This window comes from Hippocampus zosterae, chromosome 8 (assembly GCF_025434085.1).
Source record: "Hippocampus zosterae strain Florida chromosome 8, ASM2543408v3, whole genome shotgun sequence".
In the NCBI taxonomy this organism is placed as follows: Eukaryota; Metazoa; Chordata; class Actinopteri; order Syngnathiformes; family Syngnathidae; genus Hippocampus; species Hippocampus zosterae.
In genome coordinates, this window is record NC_067458.1 from 17,392,596 (window position 1) to 17,414,294 (window position 21,699).

The 21,699-nt window shown below is 44.4% G+C and overlaps 2 protein-coding genes and 1 long non-coding RNA gene across 8 annotated transcripts in view; 2 read left to right on the forward strand and 1 right to left on the reverse strand.

Moving 5' to 3' along the window:
• Positions 1-3,980, forward strand: part of unc13a (unc-13 homolog A (C. elegans)) — a 43,981-nt gene extending 40,001 nt beyond the window's left edge. For all 6 annotated transcript variants that reach the window (XM_052074700.1, XM_052074701.1, XM_052074703.1 and 3 more), the window contains 3 exons: positions 218-310; positions 573-732; positions 1,085-3,980. In XM_052074700.1, coding sequence (XP_051930660.1) covers positions 218-310; positions 573-732; positions 1,085-1,373 — 542 coding nt within the window. In that variant the 3' untranslated portion in view covers positions 1,374-3,980. The remainder of the gene's footprint in view (positions 1-217; positions 311-572; positions 733-1,084) is intronic.
• A 1,529-nt stretch (positions 3,981-5,509) lies between these two features.
• si:dkey-110c1.10 (unconventional myosin-Vb) lies at positions 5,510-21,446 on the reverse strand. The gene is made up of 35 exons (XM_052074708.1): positions 21,289-21,446; positions 20,074-20,184; positions 19,833-20,001; positions 19,501-19,645; positions 19,273-19,429; positions 18,918-19,061; positions 17,988-18,069; positions 17,683-17,790; positions 17,486-17,598; positions 17,008-17,276; positions 16,861-16,942; positions 16,041-16,181; positions 15,808-15,939; positions 15,652-15,735; positions 15,416-15,532; positions 15,235-15,332; positions 15,082-15,168; positions 14,538-14,858; positions 14,189-14,345; positions 13,862-14,101; positions 13,455-13,673; positions 13,289-13,382; positions 13,070-13,218; positions 12,161-12,355; positions 11,928-12,028; positions 11,742-11,850; positions 11,441-11,537; positions 11,225-11,347; positions 10,597-10,748; positions 10,166-10,255; positions 9,835-9,967; positions 9,454-9,751; positions 7,429-7,603; positions 6,615-6,695; positions 5,510-5,841 (listed from the first exon to the last, which is right to left on the reverse strand). The coding sequence occupies exons 1-35, from the start codon at positions 21,313-21,315 to the stop codon at positions 5,680-5,682; spliced, it is 4,962 nt and encodes a 1,653-aa protein (XP_051930668.1). The 5' UTR covers positions 21,316-21,446; the 3' UTR covers positions 5,510-5,679.
• On the forward strand, positions 9,693-10,499 carry LOC127606495 (uncharacterized). The gene is made up of 3 exons (XR_007963805.1): positions 9,693-9,768; positions 9,851-9,935; positions 10,430-10,499. It is a non-coding gene; the product is annotated as an uncharacterized LOC127606495 (long non-coding RNA).
• Positions 21,447-21,699: the final 253 nt, after the last annotated feature.

Sequence of the window (21,699 nt, forward strand, 5' to 3'; positions counted from 1 at the left end):
GCAGCTTTAATTTGCACCTCGGCAGCACAATGCTCTGCTTAAAGTCCTCCTCTCACATGCTCATCACAAATATTTGTCCATCCCTCCCCCAATATGGAAATGGTCTGCAGTTTTGATTCTGATCTCGGGTTTTGGAAAAGGAAACTTGAAGCAGAGGGCTCGGCAGCTCGTGCTGATGATAACCGTTGTTTTATTTACCGTTTGTCCGTTCCACCAGGCTCCGGTGTGGACGACGCTGTGGGCGAGGTGTCCATCCATGTGGAGATCTTTACTCACCCCAACACCGGCGAGCACAAGGTCACCGTGAAAGGTACAGTTGATTGTTTTCTTTTTTTTCCTCCCGAGGCTTTCTGTGCTTTCGTGAAACTGAGATTTATCTTAAAAGTCAAAGGAACATGGTCGTCATGGAGATGGCCTTATGTGGGTACGGACAGCGAATTGGCCGAAAATGAAAACACCCGCAAGGAGCATGCAGAATATGCAGTAGAGCACCCGTGTTTTGAAGAGGCAGTACATAAACGGGCAATTGTTGACGTCGGTGACACTCGTGTCCATTTTTCCCGTCGTGACAGTGGTGGCCGCCAACGACCTGAGGTGGCAGACGCAAGGAATATTCCGTCCGTTCGTGGAGGTGTTCATCATCGGCCCTCACCTCAGCGACAAGAAGCGCAAATACGCCACCAAATCCAAGAACAACAGCTGGGCGCCCAAATACAACGAAACCTTCACCTTGTGAGTGGTCTTGTCATGTGGCAACACGTCATCGTTCGTGTTTGATCATTTGATCAAGTGGAGTGAATCTTTAAATTCCGATGACTTTTCACTTAAACGAGTTCAATGTCAATGTATGTCATGCACGCCTGAAATGCAAGTCGGAAATCGTAGCTAAATATTTTAAACCAAACAGTTCTTAGAGATTGCATGTAAATGTATTATACTTAAAAGCAACTGAACTGTAATCAGGTAGTTATTCTTTTGTGTAACACTAGAGGGAGCTCATGAGATCACTGGTGTAGAATACTTCTTTCTCTTTCTCAGTGTTTTAGGCACTTTGTTTTGTTTTATTTTTTCTTTCTTCCTTTAGCACGCTGAGCAGCGAGGTGGGCCCCGAATGCTACGAGCTGCAGGTGTGCGTCAAGGACTACTGCTTTGCCCGCGAGGACCGCACGGTGGGCATGGCCGTGCTGCAGCTGAAGGACGTGGCCTCCAAGGGCAGCGTGGCCTGCTGGCTGCCCTTGGGCAAGCGCATCCACATGGACGAGACGGGCCTGACGGTGCTGCGCATCCTGTCGCAGCGCAATAACGACGACGTGGCCAAGGAGTTTGTCAAGCTCAAGTCGGACCAGCGCTCCGCAGAGGAAGGCCGCGGCTAAGCCCCGCCCCCTCCACCCTCCCCTTAACCATGCTTGGTGATGTAAATTCATTCATTCCGATGGGGGTGCGTGGAACATGGATCACATCAGCCATTTTTGGCGTCAAGTTTGCGATGTGTGTCAGAGAAGTTCCGGGATTGGTGTTGAAAAATATAGACAGAGGTCCCTTGAAGTACAAGTGAGGAGGTTTTTCAGGTAGCAGCTGTTGTTCGGATGATTTGTTTTACTTTGACTTGCAAGCAAAAATTTGACAGACAATCGCCGCGTGGTGGCAGTGAGCTCAACTCTCCACAAGAAGATGCAGTTTGACAGATAGTGAACAATTCTGACTTCAGGCTGTGCGACACTACTCCCACTTGAGTTAACGGTCAAACTAAACTTACATGTTGTGTATTAAAAAAATCAACAAAAAACACAAGCTTAACACTAACAGAAACGTAATAGATGGGCTAATTAATAACATTTGCGGTATGTGTTGGTGGTGTCGTCCTAAAAGCAATTTGAACACCAATGGTGGAGCAACTGACACACATATTGTTTTTCCTCTCTGAAAATATTACTGCAGCTTACTGTTATTACTGTATGGGTTTGTTTGTTTTTTTGGGGGAGTAAAATAGAAATAATAGTTGTTACCAAAAAATGTTTGGGGGGGTTGGAACAAATTAATGACGTTTCAATCCATTTTAATGGGGAATGATAATTTTAGGGGTTTTGAGTTACGCACGCAGTCACTGAATGAAATAAGATAAGATATCCTCAACTCTTATATCAAGGCTCCACTCTATTTCGAATCAAAGCTTCAAAATTTCCCCTTCAAGTAATTCCCCTGGAGTCTAATCCTCATTCCCAGCCTTCTTTGCCACACCCCCATGAACTCTTGGAGGATTCTTCCGGGATCCCCGCAGCTCCATCATCACGGCCATCTTTAAAACGGGTCCCCTCGATGACTCAGATCAGGGTGGGAAAGAGGAAGGAAAAAAAAAAATACACCGGAGACATGTCCTTCTCGGCAATGAACTGTCAGATGCTCAGGGCATTGTCAGCAGCCGCGTTGCCCGACCACAATGCTTGCCTCCTCTCACACACACTCAGGATCTCTTTGTAGATGTGCCAGTTGATCGTCTGACAAACACAGACGAGGACAACTATTTATCTTTTTTTTTTTTTGCGACACCAGTCCTGGAACATTTCTGACAATTCCTATATCACGCATGGCATTGCACACGTCTCATTCGGCTGCACAGGGTTTCATTTTTTTCTTGATAAATAGTTGCTCATATGCGTCGGCGAACTGGAAACGAAGATCCCAGGAAAGCAAAGCACGGCAGATGAACACGTTGAAGCGCAACTGTTTGTTCTTGTTTACTTTTTTTTTCTTTCTTCTAGATTATATTTATACGGATGGAGTTCTGAGTCGAGTCGTGAGTGATACGCGAAGTTCCAGTCTGTTCGGGGGGATGATGTAAGACGGTTGGACCAGAGCACACTGCCTGACACCCTCAATGCCTTCTGTCTCGTTCACCCGCCGTCTTTGTGATGACAAGTGCACATATACAGTATGTATACGCGCGTGTGTGTGTGTGTGTGTGAGAGTGTGTGTTGCCTGTGAGTGAAACCAACACAAAGCCAAGATCAAAGCGTGCTTCTCGTGTCATGGTTTACTCCGTCTTTGTAACCAGTGTAAACATTCCATGTGGAAGGTGCCAAGTCCCCTCCCCCCAAACCCACCCCCATGCCTAAACACGCCGATGTGGGTTGTTCTTACGACACCAAGCACAAGTCATTGTCCGTCCATCAAGTGGGACCGCTGCTAGAAGGGCTCATGATCCCCACCACACCCAGTGTACATCTGACATGGAAGGAAAATGGGAGACCTCGATGGGGTGGGCATCCTTTTTTCCTATCAGGGGCCCTTTTAGTTCCCCGTAGGCCATACTAAAATGATGAGATCATATGATGCAGTGACAAAAGTAACCTCTGAGGTTTTAGTTGTTTTTTTTTTTTTTTTTAGAATCGCATGGTGGGTCGGATCGAACCTTCCGGGCCGTAGGTTGAACCACCCCCTTTTCTAATCAGTGTAAAGTAATGTGAAGGTTACATGGTCTTCATTCTTGCCATCTTTTTTCCCCATTCTATTTTTAAATGGCCAATGGAACAATAAAGAAATGAATTGGCTAACTGCTTGTGTCAAATTTGACTGTAGTGTGCAAGTGCTGAAAACGAAGCAAAGGAATGCAGTCCCTCTTTGGCAATGCCAAGGCCACATATGTTGTTTTTCTAATTAAAAGTTGACGTTGCCGCAAGTTGCTCTGAACAACATCCATTCCATTTTTCTATTAATGTTGTGATTGAAGTCCGGTTGATAAGACTTTGGAGGCTCCACTTATCAAATTTCGGCAACGTGCCTCGACAAGAATGCGAAACCAAACATTGTCCATGATTCCTGCCTGTCCTTAAAAAGTGACATCATCACATGATGTGAAGTGTGTTGGCGCTTTTATTTTTGGTGTGTGATGAGCACTCCCAAGCAGGGAGGCTTCCTCGCGTTAGATTGGAACTCTATGCAGATGATCTATCGAATCAAATGTTTTTTGTAGTTTTTTTTTTTTTTTTTTTTTAAAGATGTCTCAATGTTTACATGGTGGATATTGTTAATCATATATCAGCACAAGTGTCAGGGGGGCAGGGGAACAACTTAATGTCAAGGGCCAAATGTCTGCTGCTGCCTTGGTGGAGATTGATTATTTATTTTTTAAGTCAGAAAATCAACGAAATTTCTTGGGGAATTGAACTGCGCAGATTTAACAAAAATTCATGTAATGTGGCGTTTGTATGAAGAAGTGTTAAGGCCACACCGATAAGAAGGATTTTTGGTTCTGTGAAGACAAAAGTCATTTCGTGTCGGGATTTTTTTTTTCTCGAAACAATGCGCCTTCATTTCCGTTATATTTTAACTTTTGTTCTCGTAACTTATTTCTCGTAACTCGTAATTGTAACTTTTGATGACTTTAATAATATTGCTTCGGTATTTTTTTTTGCCTTTCTTTCTTACCAAATTACAACTTTACACTTGTAATATTTTTACAAGAACTGTTAGCGTATTCTCATTTTTTCTTCCAAAAAGAACGTTTTGCTTTCTTCCCTCACCAAATTATGATCATCTCAGACTAGTGCATTTTTTCCGTGCCAGAAATCTTTTTTTTCCCTATTTTTCAGGTTGTTTTCTCGTAATTACTGACATTTTTTGTCACTAAATTATGTGACTGCATTTATGACTGTTGAAAATAACTACTTCTCTCACTGGATTTTGCATCGCAATGTTCATTTATTCTGAATATTTTGAAACGACTCTCGTCAAACTACAACTTTGTCGCCAGAAGATGACTTGACTCTCAGAATATTTCAAAAACATCTCTTCACATTTCGTTTTTCATATTACAGGCTTCTTTTTTTTGGTCGACAAATGACAACTTTATTCAGGCAAAATTACAGTTTAAAAAAAAGTTGCAATGTTGTGAGATTTTAAAATTCACTCCAGCATATTCTTGTATCACTTTGACTTAATTGTGGGAGTTCCGCAACTTCCTTCTTTCCAGTGTGGCTCAGGGAAGGCAGTCATTGTTGCTTATGTCGCTGTCCTTCAAGCACATGGAAGGTGTGTGTTTGTGTGTGTGCGTGTGTGTGTGTGCACGCGCACATCTGCAGGGATGAGCCAAAAGAGCTGACCATAGTCAGCGTCTCTGTCGTATGCGCGCCTCGATTTATCTCGAGAGCTCTTGTGGACAGTGCCACCTAATTTTCCAACGTCCACCGCGACATCTTTCAGAGGCATGCAAAAGTATTGGGATGGAAGCACAAGCAAAAAAATAATAATTTTTCTTTGTTAAAAGCACACAACCAAGAGGGTAGACGTGCATGTTCTGCCCCAACGTGCACGATCCTGTACTTCCTCTAATGGTGCATGATAGGAACGCTGTAACAAAAAAAAGAAAAAGATTTTCATTTTGAAAAAGAAATGTATTGTGCCAGAACGCGTAACAATTTGATGTTGTCTCCTTTATTTTGATATCTTCTTTTCTATTTTTCAAATGTTTGTGAATATATAAATATTTATAACAGATGATGATGATGTGAAGTGGTGCAAAGTAATCGCATGGGATGTTTTTTTTAATATATATACAAAAGATGTTTATAATTTTTTTCCTTTTTTTAAGATTTATGGATTACTGGGACGGCAGTGTTGTTAACGGTCCGCTTCCAATAAAAGATGGTAAATTTGAATTGCGTTTCATTCGACTGAAAAAGTTCACACTCTGCGTAGAAAATTTATCTTGAGGGAGTCTGGGATGGCCAAATTGTCGGCACTGATGGTGGGCGGCGCCTCGATGGGAAACGTGACGGGAAACACGCGCTTCGCTTCCAGGAACAACTTGTGAGGTTGAGTGTCCACGCGATCTTTGAGGAGATCCTGTGTGGGAGAATAGAAAGTTGGAGGCGTCAAGAAATAATTCTTTGGGAGCTGCTGCGTTTTCAAATGAATGAATTTTTAATAAAAAAAAAAAAATTCTACATTTTAACATTCATTCATCTTCCTAACCGCTTGATCCTCACTAGGGTCGCGGGGGGTGCTGGAGCCTATCCCAGCCGTCTTCGGGCAGTAGGCGGGGGACACCCTGGATCAGTTGCCAGCCAATCGCAGGGCACACAGAGACGAACAACCATTCGCACTCACACTCACACCTAGGGACAATTTAGAGTGTTCAATCAGCCTGCCATGCATATTTTTGGAATGTGGGAGGAAACCGGAGCACCCGGAGAAAACCCACGCAGGCCCGGGGAGAACATGCAAACTCCACACAGGGAGGCCGGAGCTGGAATCGAACCCGGTACCTCTGCACTGTGAAGCCGACGTGCTAACCACTGGACTACCGGGCCGCCATTTTATCATTTAAAATGTTAAAATCTCTCATTGAGAAAAGTACACAATACAATCGAATACATGCCGATTTATATAGCGCTTTCACAACAGCGGCAGCTGTAACAAAGCGCTTTACAAAACAGTTAACATAAAGTAAAATAATAAAGTAGTTGCTTGCCAGCATTGCATTAAATCTAAAAGGAAATAGATGAACTGCTTTTGGCCTGAGCATAAAAACACAGACGCGACGGGACTGCCCATGCGTAACGGAGGAGTCGTCCGCGCCGGGACATGTGACCATGTGCGAGTGGTGCAAGCTGTACCTGAACCAGGTGGATGAAATCGATACAGACTCTTTCCTCAACGTCACCGTGAGGCGTGTAGTTGCTGAGAATCTTCACAATCTACTCAACACAAGACAGCGGGAACTTCTCACCTTGTCCTCGCTTTTCAAATAATATTTAGATGAAGCCTGATTTCCACCAAGTAGGACTGTATGGCTTTTGTAAGTACCGTACTGCTCTGTTCTCACACATTCAAGTTGTTTGTGATGATATGAGGTGGTAGAAAATAAATCTTCATATTATTCATTCATTCATCTTCCGAACCACTTGATAGTCACTAGGGTCGCCGGGGGGTGCTGGAGCCTATCCCAACTGTCTTCGGGCAGTAGGCGGGGCACACCCTGAATCGGTTGCCAGCCAATCACAGGGCACACAGAGATGAACAACCATCCATGCTCACACTCACACCTAGGGACAATTTAGAGTGTTCAATCAGCCTGCCACGCATGTTTTTTTTGTTTTTTTTAAATGTGGGAGGAAACCGGAGTACCCGGAGAAAACCCACGCAGACCCGGGGAGAACATGCAAACTCCACACAGGGAGGCCGGAGCTGGAATCGAACCTTGCACTGTGAAGCCGACGTGCAAACCACTGGACTACCAGGCTGCCCTCTTCATATTATATTCCAAAAATAAAGCCAAACTTATGTTGTCCAAAATTGTGAAAGTGACCAAAATTAACGGTTTCACTTTTTTGGTACCCTACTGTAGTGGTAGGGTAGATTTGTCGAACATAAGTGAAGTGCTTGGTGGAAACCTATCTTCCGCATCGAGCAAAAGGTCAAAGGGGTCACCTGCTGTCCGCTGAGGTTGGTGCACGCACGCACTAGGGCATGCGCGTCGGCATCCGTGTTCTTGCTGACCTGCAGCACCTGGGTGGCTTGAATGAGGGGTGCCAGGGAGGAAGCGGCGCCCTCTGTCAACAGACAACGGCAGCGCAGCCACTCCTCAAGCTGAGTCACGTTCAGCCTATGATTGGTGATATATTTGGGATCATATATTTGATGATTCTCAACTAAATTACTTTGTCGATTCGGAATTAAAAAGTAGATACCAGGTCTCTATTATTTTAGAATATGTGATACATGCATACATATACAGTATATGACTTTGGCACTCCTGTTCTAAAATATTTTATTTAGGATTAACAAATATATTGTTGTTTGGCTATTCTATAGTAAAGCGTTTTTAAGGCTGAAAAAACCCAACCATGTATAGTGAGGTGTTTTATACCGAAAAAAAACCCGACAATCAATAGTAAGGCATTTTTAGCTGAAAAAACGACCATGTATAGTAAGGCGTTTTTAGCCCAAAAAAACGACCATGTATAGTAAGGCATTTTTAGCCAAAAAAAACGACCATGTATATAGTAAGATGTTTTTAGCCGAAAAAAAACGACCATGTATAGGAAGGCGTTTTTAGCCGAAAAAAACGACCATGTGTAGTAAGGGTTTTTAGCCGAAAAAAAACAACCATGTATTGTAAGGCGTTTTTAGCCGAAAAAAACAACCATGTATATAGTAAGGCGTTTTTAGCTGAAAAAAACGACCATGTATAGTAAGGCGTTTTTAGCCCAAAACAACTTCACCATGTATAGTAAGGCGTTTTTAACCGAAAAAAACGACCATGTTTAGTGAGGCGTTTTTTGCCGGGGAAAATAAATAAAAAAATAAATAAAAATAATCGACCATGAAAACTGTAGTTAGGCTAAAAATGCCTTATATGGTCGGGTTTTTTTTGGGCTAGAAACGGCTTACAAAACATGGTCGATTTTTCGGCCAAAAACACCTTACTATACATGGTCATTTTTTTGGGACTAAAAATGCCTTTCTATACATGGTCGTTTTTTTCGGCTAAAAACGCCTTGAAAACGGCCGGGGTTTTTTTCGGCTAAAAACGCCTTATTAAACATGGTCTTTCTTTTTGGGCTAAAAATGCCTTACTTTACATGGTCATTTTTTTGGGCTAAAAATGCCTTACTTTACATGGTCATTTTTTTTCGGCTAAAAATGCTTTACTATACATGGTCGTTTTTTTCTGCTAAAAACGCCTTACAAAACATGCTCTTTTTTCCGGCTAAAAACACCTTACTACACATGGTCGTTGTTTTCGGCTAAAAATGCCTTACTATATACATGGTAGTTTTTTGGGGGCTAAAAACGGCTTACAAAACATGGTCGTTTTTTTCGGCTAAAAACTTCGTACTATAGATGGTTGGTTTTTTTGGGCTAAAAATGCCTTACTATATAGATGGTCATTTTTTTCGGCTAAAGACGCCTTACTATACATGGTCATTTTTTTCGGCTAAAAACGCCTGACAAAACATGGTTGGTTTTTTTTGGCTAAAAACGCCTCACACATGATCGTTTTGGGGGTTAAAAACGGCTTACTCTATATGGTAGGGTTTTTTCGGCTAAAAATGCCTTACTATAGATTGTCATTTTTTTCGGTAAATAACCCCTTACGATACCTAGTGTTTTTTTCAGCTAAAAACGCCTTACAAAACATGGTTGTTTTTTTTTCGGCTAAAAACACCTTACTATACATGGTCTTTTTTTTCAGCTAAAAATGCCTTACTATAGATTGTCGGGTTTTTTTCGCTAAAAAAACGCCTTACTGTACATGGTCGTTTTTTGGGCAAAAACGCCTTACTGTAGATATTCAAGGATTTATTTTTTGTAAAAAAACGCCTTACTATAGAGTAATTTTTTGGGGGGGGTGTTGAGGTTTTGGGGACACTTGAACATACAGTGCACGCATATATGCATTCATGTCTCGTGTTCAATTGGTGATTTCATTTTTTTTTCTCCTTCCTGTACCGTATGTGTATTCCACGGCTGCAGCAGCACACGTCCTTCCTGAGCAGAAGGCTGTTGAGCGCCAAGGTGGACATGAAATAGACCAGCTGGTGGAAGGCGCACTCAATCAGTGCCGCGTGCAAAGCCTGATGGGACATGGCGGCGTAAAGGGAACCCAGCTCCCTCAGCACCCGAGCCACGGAGGGAGCGTCCACATCCCCGGCCCTCGTCGCCCCGGCCTCGGGGACCGCTTGTCTTCTGGAGCCCGCTCGTCTTCTGGAGCCCGCCGGGATGTCTTCGCCCTCCAACAGGGCAGCGACTGCGGAGCACAAGGAGGTGAGATCACGATAGTGTGTGTGAGTGTGTGTGTGTGTGGAGGGGGGGGGGGGTTCCTGGCACCACCTATGAAGTTGTGCAGGCGTTTCTCAGTGATGGAGACGAGTTGCTGGTAGGCTTGGATGCGGAGCTCGCTCAACGCGTGGGTCAGACTGCTGACATCAAAGGTCAGCAGCGGAATGCCTTCATTCACACACGACTGAAAATGACACATGGAAGCCCGCATTATTGAAATTCTCTCTCTCTCACACACACACACACACACACACACACACACACTGCGCAACTTGTCCCCAGGACGTGACTCTGTTAACAATTTTTTTTTTGTCCCCACAACCACATTAAAACAAGAACACAACGGAAACACATCTTGTGCGTGTACATGTGTGCTTCTGACCTGTTTGGGGGCATGATGAGTCAGCAGGTCGTGCAAGAGACTGATGTTTTTCAGCCACAAAGCAGTCATATCCAAATCATTGTTGTTTTTCTGCGGGGGGGACACATTCCATTCAAATCGTTGAAAAATGAGCATTTCTATGTCGTGGATCTTGTCCATACATACCAAAAACATGCATGTTAGGTTCATAGAAGACTAACTTGCCCATATTGAATGTGAGAATGTGTTTGTCCTTTCTGCATGAATATGCGCTGTGATTGACAGTCGACCACTTCAGGGTGTACCTCACCTCTCACCCAAAGTCAGCCGCAATAAGCTTCAGCTCACTCGTGACTCGAATGAGTACAAGCACGACGCCATGGATCGGATCAGGTGTACCTAATGTTTTGTCCAGTCAGTCCGTCTGTGTTCCACACATCAGCCGCGGTTACCTTCAGAGCCGTCTTCATGGCAGCGACGGTGGCGCGGCACAGCGACGCCGCGACACTTTGATCGCCCCTGCTGTCCGCCTGCCGAACGCACAGGAAGAGCACGCTGGCCGCCAGCCCGGGAGAGAGCGCCACGCCCACGTCCGCCCGCACGTCTGGACACAAAGACAGAAAGCTCGTACCTACGAGTGGATTGCTCGAGATTTCATCAGAGGCTTTTCATTGAAACAAATATATGAGGAGTAACCACAATATAAAACTCGCTGAAAATAAATCCTTTGAAGAAGAAACTGACACATGCCACGACACGCATTTGACTGCATTTCACGTCATCTCCAGTGAAGCCAGTCACAAACTCAAAATGAATTTCACGTCAACACAAACTCGTCCGTCACCGACTTTCTCAAACATGCCGTGCAGTGATTGGTTTCAAAGATGTTTTGTTGAGCTGACACATCGATTTAGACTATGTGCCGTGTTTAGTCTGGGTAGTTATGGAGAGTCTTCCATGTCCTAGATGCGCACTTTGGGAAAAGGTCATCCCAACCCCTTGAAAGTATTTAACTACAAAATAGAATTCTTGGCGTTTCACAGTGTTTATGAAAGTCATGCGACACAGTAGAAGGCTCACCGGTGATGAGATTCTTGAGGAGCTTGCTTTCATCTCGTCTTCTGCATTCCAGCAGGCCAGCTGTTGTGGGCGCTTTCTGCTGGGCTGAAGAAGGGCTTTCGCTGGGAAAAACTGATGGTAAAACTAGAAAGAGAAAAAGAATTTGGCTCATAATTTGTTTGTGAGTTTGTAATGGACGAATGTCTAAAAACATTCAAGAAAATTGGGACCTCTCACCTTGAGTGAGGATTCGCCGGAATGTGACGGTGTTGCGAAATTCCTTCAGTTCGCTCCTCAGCCTTACACACTCTTGCTCGCAGGCATCCAGAAGCTCCTTCACACCCAAACGTTTGGAAGTTCATAAAATCAGTGGTGTGGATTTTACATTTATGCGCGTCTACATAAGCGGGTAATGATGTCTTTTGACTTGGTGAAGCAGCATGTGGCTCATTAAACACCGTTAAAAGTCCGCCGGTCACCTCACCAGCCAAATTAGGACAAGCGCTACAGAAAGTGGATTTTACAAAGAAGCTTCTACCTGTTGATGAGAAGATGAACCCGAGCTGACTCGAAGCAGCTGACACCTTAGCCTGTCCACTTCCTCCTCCCACTGACTGCGTTGACTGAGCAACTGGCTCTCCAAAAACCTCCAAAGAACAAAAAAAATGATCGTTAGTCGTGACTGCACGTTTTCAGTTGCAGAGACGAATGAGTGAAGACTCACTTGTTGGCCACTCGTACTGCGTCGTAGGCGTGGGCCAGGTCTTCTCCCTTCAGCTCAGCTGCGGACTCTTTGCTCAAGCCCAACTTGTCCATCAGCTGCTCCTGCAAGCGTGGACAAAGGCTGGAATTGGGAAGTGGCGCTTTGAAAAGGCTGCACACTTTGTCAGGGTACATTTGAGAGGAGGAGGACAAGAAATGAATCGAGCTGTATTTGAAAACAAATGTGTGGCAAACCATTGGCGTTTCCAAACTCCACTCTGCGAAGTTTCCCTCCGCGGTGGGAGACGTCACACTGACCCGGCGCACCTCCTCCGGAGACGGGAAGGCAGACGGGAAGGGGGAGAGGGAGAGCGGGGTGAGGGATTGAGGTGAAGGCGACGGAGGCTCGGAGCTGAGCGCCGAGTCGGATCTCCTGAGGCCCCTGGTGCTCTGCGGTGACATGGACGCACAACGCTGTGACGGCTCGGCTTACATGAGGCAATGAGTTGAAGGAATGCGGAAGAATATCGGTGCCGCTTTGAATGACTAAAATTGATTGTGGTTCAACATCAAATTTCAAGCAACTAATTTTTTTTACCATTAAAAAATATATAAATATCGATTTTTGAGTTCATTGTTCAGCGTAGCGAATGGTATTTTCACAGCCACGTTGGTGATGCTGAATTTACAGAACGGACATGAGATGAATATTTGACACTGAGTTTTAAGTGTCATAATGAATTGGACACTGAATTTAAAAGTTATTTGGACCAGAAATAAATCAGTCAATAAATCTGCTTTTGAAATTTGATGATCAAAAATCAGGGCTAGTAATTTCAATTCAAACTGATGGCACACATACTTGTTCCATCGCGTTGATATATTTTTTTAATACGTTGAAATGTTTATTAGATTGTATATTATATAAAGTATCTTTTCATCATCTGTCATCGTTCATTTGTTTTATGGATTATTTTGTTTCATTCGAAAACAAAATGGCTGCTAATTTGCGTCTCACCGTGCACACTATATTCGGAAAATGTTCATATCACCGATATGAAATGACACTGTAGATTGGTATGGATAGATTTGACGCTAATGCTCATCACGCAGCAAATATTCATGTGTGTATTTTTCCACATTGCTTTTGTCTGGGTTGTGTACCTGAGTAAACTGACTCATCTCCCTCAGGTTATCGTATCGCTGCTCCAGCCTCGTGAACTCCCGCAGGAGGCCCTGGTGCTTCCTCCTCTCCTCGTCAAGCTCCGCCCTCAAAGCCGCCGTGGCCTCAGACGTGGCTTGTTGCACGAGAGCTGCACAGGGGACAAAAGGTTGGCAAATGTAAGAGAATGGAGACGGCAAAGCCAAAGGGAAAAGTGGTACCTTCTTGTGCTTGTTTCTGCTGAAGCAGGCGTGCAGAGATACGCTCCGTCTCTGCGCGCAGTGACGCTTTTTCCCGCTGCAGCGTCTCCACTTCCTTCAAGAGTCACAAAGTGTTCAAAGTAATGCGTGAAATGAGCCCCAAAACAAAAGTTGCCGGTACTGTTACTTGTGAAAGCTGAAGTAGCTCCTGGGCGGCCTTCTCCTCCGCTCGCCTCCTTTCCTGCTCCGTCTCCTGGCTCACGACGGAACAAGGAGCAGGAGAAGGCGCGGCATGCTTCTGTTGTGCTTCTAGTTTCTCCATTTTTGCCCTCAGAGCAGCCAGTTCGGCGGCAGCGACCTCTTTCTCAGCACGCAGGCTCTCTCGAAGGGCAGCGCTCTGTCTGGCCTGGACACGCGATTCTTGTCGTTATGCAATAGATGAGTGAAATATCTTCGTTTCATTGCGAACCCCAAACTAAACCATTACCCTACATTGAAATAGCCACCCATCCCGAAAACAAAACCCAAATCCCTATTCTGTGACTGTAAATGACAACTCTGCACATTTCTTGACATAACGACATAACGACACACCTCCTGGTCTGCTCGCATCTGCAGCTGGATCAGTTTGACCTCCATGCCTTTGTTGAGTTCTCGGTACCTCTCCACCGAGCGGGCTTCAGTCTTGAGTTTCAGCAGTTCCTTTCTGGCTGCCTTGCGACGTACGCAACACTGCGCAAACACGACGGCCGCCCGCAACCTCGTGTAGATCTTTCTCGCCAACCAACCTCGCACTCTGGCCTGGAGCTGCGTGGCGGCTCGCTCGGCCACGAGCTAAGCAAAAACATCGGCGTTCCCCCCATGAGAATACTCCATCTTTGTTTTTGAATCGGGACCGTCATCGGATTACAAAACACTCACCCGCCGGTAGTGACGACGGGTCAGCGTGCCTCTGACAAAAGCCTGGATGGTGATGGTGGCTTGACGGACCAGGAGGAACACGTGTCTGTCCACCAGCATGCGGTAAGTCTTCTGGATTACCAAAGCAGCCTTGGTGTACCGCAGAGTCTGCGCCAACCTGCAAGGAGATGAAATTAAATCCAAATAGCCCGTGTGCTTTTGTGTCACAAAAACCTCCATCCATCCCTTTTCTATGTTGTTTATCCTCATTAGGGGAGGAGCCTCAGAACCCCGAAGCAGGCGTGCTAACATAGACCGCAGTGCTGCCTGCTTAGAATAACAGAAAAATAGCAAAAGTAAGTCAGCTCACCGCCGAGCGAGTGCTCCTCTCCAGTATCTTTGTACGGTGAAGGTGGCCTCCAAGGTTCTGCTGTAGTGAATCCGGGCCAGCCATCCTCTGACAGAACTCTGAAGGATCACGGCGGACGCTCTGAGCCTCTCCGCTCGCAATCTCTCCAGAACAGCCACCTGCCCAGCCCGGAAAAAGACTTTGGTCTTTCCGAAGACGTACTGGTCCGGCTGAGTGATGAGCCGAGGCAAAGCCTGCTGGCACGTCAGCCGGATTTCCTCCCAGCGCTGGGACCCTCGCAACAGAACGCGATATCTGAAAAAGAACTCCTCGTACGTCCATCTGGGGAAATAACAGTGCCAATTTAATAAAATGTGTCCCTTTGACGCTTGCAAAAGGTGATACTTGATTTGGATGCGTTTCGACAATAAGTTAATGAATTAAAATCTGATGAAAAACATTTTTTGCAACAAAAAAAAAGTCTCCAGAAGTAATCATTGCATTGTAAATCACCAATATCCTGCAGATGACATTAATTCGCTCGTAAAGAACAAGAAATCATTGCCTGGATGGAAAACCGGCAGCACTGATTCGAATGGTCTCCAGCACTCCACACGCTCTCAACTGCTGCACCGTCCTCTTTGGGTCAAACCTGATAAGGAAACGTTTTCAGTTTCACAGGCCAGCCGTCTGTGATAGCCTTGAAGTAAGCGCTCACACAAAGGGCTCCTTCAGGTCATTGGGTTTGATACAGCGCACGTAGTGAGGTGTTGTGCTGTTCAGAGTGTCCATTAGCATCTGCAAGGACTGACGGAACTAAAATGAAGAAGAAAAAAAAGAGGATATTTGATGAAAAAGACAAAGGGAGACATTGGAGAAGGAATTTTATAAAAGTTCACCTGAAAGCCCACGGTCAACTTGTGTTCTCTGTGGGCTCTTCTTCCTGTGTGGACGCTTCCATTGGCCACACTCGGTCCTGTTCCTTGTTGTTGGAACAACTCGGCTACCAGCTCCGACTGACACACACACACACATATATATATACACATGTGAGAATGCTGATTTTTAATCAACTCTAAAGTTTTGTAGTGCTGTCCAACCTCAGGGTCGCTTATAAGCACAGACGCACATCTACCTGACTCGCTTTCAAAACATTGACCAGCTCCTCGAAGACAGTGTCTCGATTCTTGTCAAGGAAGCCACCGCATTCGTACTGCACCTGCAGAAACAAACCGACGCTAAATGGACTCAATTAAACAGAAGAAGAGTGAAAGAAATGCGCATTACACACCGTGTCGGCAAAGTGCAGGATGACGAAGGCCCTGTTGGACATGCGAGGTTTGCGGAAGTGGGGGTGGCATCGGCCGGTCAGGTGCTGGTCGTACAGCTTTTGGACCCAACTGTCATCTGAACCTTTGGGCATCTGGTCAGCCCAGATATGAAAGGGAACATTACAACGATCTCTTGAGTAGTTGGTAGTCAATTGCAGGGCACGGACAGACAACCCAAGTGTCCACCACTCACCCTGCACTCCTCGTCCAACAGGTCCAAGAGACCAAGCGGTCCCTCAATGAGATGGATACACTGCTGATTGTCACTGAACTCAACCCTGCTCCATGTCAGCTCCTCGCGTACGTACTCCTCCTGCTCCAAGTGGAACACGTGCTGGCAAAATCATTGTGGAGAAGTCAGAGTCACTGGGAGCAATATAACGGGAGCATCCCAACGGAACTAAAAGATAATCTCTAACACATGTAACATTTATAACATGCGGTAAGTCACCACACACTGATGGCATTCAACAAGGCTCGTTACTAGATCCACTTGACATAAATGTCTGATTTACTTGGCATTATAATAGGAAAACATAATTAGATAAAGACAGACAGAAACGACAAGCTGTAGAGGTTATGAAAAGGCGGACTTAACTAGCGTGCGCAGTGCCGTAAGACTATTTTGTGTGACAAGAAGATAAGATTGTCATCACCATACTAAAGTCAGTTTTTCATTTGTTTAATATTTATAGCCTGCAAATGTTTACGTTGTGACCTGAGTACTGCATTAGTGTGTTTAGTGATAGACTTAGGTTACAAATAATGTGCACATTTGGGTTCCGTTGCCACCAAAGGAACAGAGCACTTCTTAATTTGACGACCCCCTGTAGAGAGATGCTGGTGGTGTTCCACAAGGCTCCATTCCAGGTCCAGATTTTTACATTCCACGCTATGTCACAATTGCTTGCCGTCACAGAAGAAAATCGGCGGTGTTCCACAAAGCTCAATACTATGTCCACTCGATGGCAACACTTTTTTGTTACTGTTTTTGTTGATATCTGATGACTCACCCTGTTGAACTGCTGTTGCAGTTTTTCATTGGCGTAGTTGATACAGAACTGCTCAAAGCTGTTCCGCTCAAAGGTCTCAAAGCTGCACATTGAGGAACAATTGTGAGTTTATGGCGAGAATTATAATCACACACAGACGCAGCTCACCCATAGATGTCCAGCACCCCTATGAAGGTTTTGGCACGGCCGGTCTGGCTGCGCAGGGCAGAGTTGAGTCTGTGCACGGTCCACTTGAACATCTGCTCGTAGATATGCTTGGCCAGAGCATCTCGACCTTCGATGGCCTGCTGACCAGTCATGGGCTTGACCAGCTTCTCACCTGCTAGCACCAACCTGCGATGGCACAGCCAATGGGCCATGTGGGCAGACTCGACCCCCAAAAGCTTGGAGAAGATAGCCATCGAAATGTCATCTGCCTGGAGGAAGACATATACTAAGACACCGCTTGATCATTTCTTTTTAAATATGTTTATATTTTCACACATTTTAATTGATTATTTTCTTCTTCTTTTGTTCAGTATGATGATTCATCACGAGATATTATACAATGCATTCAATTTTTCTACTCTTTCCTGACAAGAACAAAACTAGAAAGACAAAAGGAATATTCATGATTTTAACTCACGTCGATGTAAGAACGGTCAGAAGTTCGGCCGCTGCCTGAAATCTTCACATTTCCTAAATGGAGAACTGCTGCCAGGATTCTGAAGAGTTCCATTTGCTGGTCGGGAAGCACGCCTGCAAGTTCAACAGAAAAATACAATATTGACCAAATGAATCTTTTTTGTGTGTGTGCGCGTGTCTCGTAAAACTACATCCTACCCAGGATGGTGAAAGCATTGCGGGTGCGCTCCATTTCCATTACATCATCAGTCCCAGCAATATTTGCATCTCCTCCCTGGTTTGTGTAGCGGAAATGTTCAGGAGCAGCTAGATGAAAGTAGGTCAATAAACACGCTATGAAAAAAAAATGCATAATAATCATCTGACATTTGCATCAACAGATTGCTACATGTGATCAGATATTGAGGTCTTTGCCTTAAAACATGTAGCACATTATCCACTACATTATCATTTTTGTATTTACTGTAAGCTATTGTTTGTGTGCACCCATGTTCACGTCTCACCCAGTTTGAGTGCTCTCATTTCAGGCAACTGTCTGGAGGCACACAGCTGGTAGAAGATATGGTAGTTCCTCTCTGCTGTTGCCTAACGGAAATGAAACAAGTTTGATATTCAATATATAGCAGTGATTGGTTATTCAATTAGGTAGTTGGTTGTTTCGGCAGTTTCCTTGTCCTTTCTCTACTGTGTGTGGCAGCATGTCTAATGGATGCCAATTTCTTTTTGGTTTTAATTACGGTAGGTTGTAGGCAAAAATCCACCCTCTAAAAAGTAGTCAAAACCACTGATACTCGTGGCTGACAGGAGAAAGAATCCATGTTGTTGTGTCTTTGGTGTTTTAATAATGAAAGTCAAATTGTTGTCGAGAATACGAGAATAAGAAATTGATTTTTTTTTTAAATCACATGAGACCTTAAAATGCGTATCCAGCCATCTTTGTCACATTTAATTGGTTACAGCGACAATTTCTGACATGGTGAAAGACTATTTTCCCAGGTTATTATTGTTCAATGTGTTACAAGTACAGTAACTGCAAACAATTGTTGGTGATTACGAGGAGGCTCGGACAGAAGATAGTGTACGCCTGCATGTTTGTGACTAGGCTACATGTGGAGTCACCTATTCAATGATTTTTTTTTTTGGGGGGGGGCAACCTTTTATTCACACACACCGAAAAAAAAATAAGTCACCCTTTTTCCTCTTTTTGTGAGGAGGCAAAAACCCGACCAGAAAGGTTTTCCGTTAGCGCCATCTTGTGGCATCTTCGTGTAAAAGAACTATTTTGGAAGGACCGTCATTTAGACTGGCCATCACCGTTTCTGACAGAGTAATCCTATTTTGCAGCCTTCTTGTGGCAACTATATGCCATTATAAACCTTTTCGAGGCGGTTTAATGCAGTCAGAACGAAAATATTGCCACAAATAACGTATACCTGGAAGACCACCCTGGACTTCTCCAGAAGGTAGGTGTTCATATTGGCCCCAATGATGTCTCCTCTCCTGCCAAAGCCAATCTGGATGTACTTCCCAAACCGACTGCTGTTGTCGTTCCTTGTGGTTTTGGCATTTCCGATGGCCTGCACACATCACGTGTTTCATGGCACAAAGAGATTTTCAGCGGTTTTTCAACTCTTTTAGCCTTTTTAAATAAAAAAGAGAAGAATATGGTGCCCCAAGTGGCGTCTTGGTGTATTGCAGGCAGTAAAATTCGGCCACTGTTAATTAAATAAGCAGTATCTATTAATGCTATACATAGTCGCAGTGGAAACTTTTGTTTTCCTTCATTACCTCCATGATAGGGTTGGAGGCCAGCACCTTGTCCTCCACCTTAGTCTGCTGAGTGGCTCCTCCCACCACCGCAAAGTACCTCATGGTGAATTTGGCCGAGACTGTCTTGCCCGAACCAGACTCGCCACTGATGATGATCGACTGATTGTTCTCCTCTCTGCGAAAGGAAATGCACATCACCGAAAACAGCAAATAGAGAGAAGAAAGAGAGCTCGAGTCAAGGCTAACCTGATCATGGTGCGATAAGCGTTCCCGGCCACAGAGAAGATGTGCGGTTCCAGGTCGGCCATGTCCTGACCGCTATAGGCATCGATCACCTCCTCGCCGTAGATGGGGAGCTCATCGTAGGGATTAATAGCCACCAGCACAATACCTAGCAATAATTATAGATTTATCCACTTAATTGTCACCCTCACCAAACTCGTACGACCAGAAAATGGTCTTCGCAAACTGTACCCACAATACAACCATAGAATTAAGAGGCCCAACCTCTGATCAATGATGAGATAAAGACGTAAGTAGATTCCAACATTTTTGTCCATATGGCATCACTTGCTTACCACAGTGAGTGTAAATGCTGTTGTAGTCCAGGAATCGAACACGGAGGTTGTGCAGGATGGCAGGCTCATGGAGGAAGCTGAGCGCCGACAGGTCATTCTCGCCCTCTGAGATGTCGGGGTTAGCCAGTGGAGGAAGGTCAGACGGGAACTCCACCGTATAAAGTGTCTCCTGCCAATGGAGAGGACATTTAGCCTAGTTTTGATGGAGGTTTTCATTTCAAAATTTGTATGGTGGTCTCACCTTCCCTCCAGATAGCTGCAGCAACACATGCTTGTCACCCGGTGTGTAGTCCTGGAGGAGCTGGGCCGACACCCACACTGCATCCGGGTCAGGAGTCCACACGCTGGCCCCCTTTGTGAAAAAAAATCTGAGATGTGAGCCAAAACGGTTATACTCAGACTGATTTTTATTTGATTGCACTAACATTGCTTCCTGGCCTCACCTTTATGAGGCACTTGACAGCCATCAGCATAAAAAGCTCTTAAAAGTGTTACAAATTAACACTGACCATCCCACTTTAAAGGACTACATGGATTATCCATTCTGCATCACTATAGTGTGAAATGTGTATGAATGAAGCACTATGTTTGAGAACATGAACAATTGTATCATTTCATCCTCGCCTGAAATAAATACATTTGAATTACACATTAAAAAGTCACTCGCAAAATGAATTGGTTGAGTTGGTTTGGAGTATTTATTGTCTGAAAATACGTATATGTACAGGGATAAAGCTGGATCATTGACTTCAGGAGGTTCCAAAGTCCGAACAGTAGACCATTTTGGGTTTAAGATGATCAGCATTGTATTTTTCCTCATGTTTCTTCAAATTGTTGCCCAACTTAAACCTCACTCATAAGTGACTAAATAATGCATTCTGTTTTTCACTAATGACCATATATCCAATTCCCGATTTACCAGATCAATTTGAACCATTACAAATTTGTCCAATGTGTGCTACATGTCCCTTTGGGCTTCCATACTCATTCAGTCTTCAGATGCGATGCTAGCAACTTCGAGCGAATTATGTCGCGCTTTTAACACACATAATTTGGCTTCAGAGTGACCGTGAAGGAACCCTCTGTCACAAAATATCCCCTAAACTTTATTTAAACCAGCGACAATGGCGCAAAAGAGGGACTATACTGCCCGGTTCACAAAGGATTTGGTTCAATGGTGCCTCGGTTTCTGCATAGCATTCTCGGACTTGTAGTATAATAGCTGGTAACTATCAACCAGGTGAGAAAATGAAAAGAAAAAATAATCAGCGATCAAAATCTACGTTTAAAAATAATATCTATTTGAATTACAACCATCCACAGCCTTATTTCTGGGAGGGCTGAGATTGAAAAGAAACCATCTAGTTTTAAAACAAAACGTAAAGAAATACCTGATGTTTAAGAAGTCTATATTATTTAAAATACATGTAAATGGAATTGAACACAATAGTCCTACCTTGGTGTACAACTGCAGCGTTGCCATATTCCACACTTAGTACAAAGGCATCCGAGAAGACGAACACGGCATCCACACAAGCAACGGGATCTCCCACCAAGGAAAACGTCCCAATGGGCACATGTGCACTTTGTCCACTTTAAAACACACACGCGGTGAAGGTGCAGATTCACCTTCTGATTGGATAGGAATTGACTTGTTACGTCAATATCTAGCAGGTGACAAACCTGCGTAGTCATCAGCACATACTTTCACAACATGAAACGTGAAAGTGCGCAAAAATGTAATTACTGTATTTCGATTTCTAAGCTCCCCCTTCTTTTTTTAAAAACAAGTATCCCACGTTTCTCAACGTATCCCCTCTCAACCACCACATTCACGCTATTCGAGTGGGAATTGAACACTTGTTGC

Excerpts from the sequence above, each read along its gene's own strand:
- si:dkey-110c1.10 (XM_052074708.1), bottom strand. The coding sequence starts at position 21,315 with ATGGCAACGCTGCAGTTGTACACCAAG. Across the intron at positions 19,646-19,832 it reads CAGCATTTACACTCACTGTG|GTATTGTGCTGGTGGCTATT; the intron begins GTAAGCAAGTGA and ends AATTATTGCTAG. Across the intron at positions 11,348-11,440 it reads CCGGCGAATCCTCACTCAAG|TTTTACCATCAGTTTTTCCC; the intron begins GTGAGAGGTCCC and ends TTCTCTTTCTAG.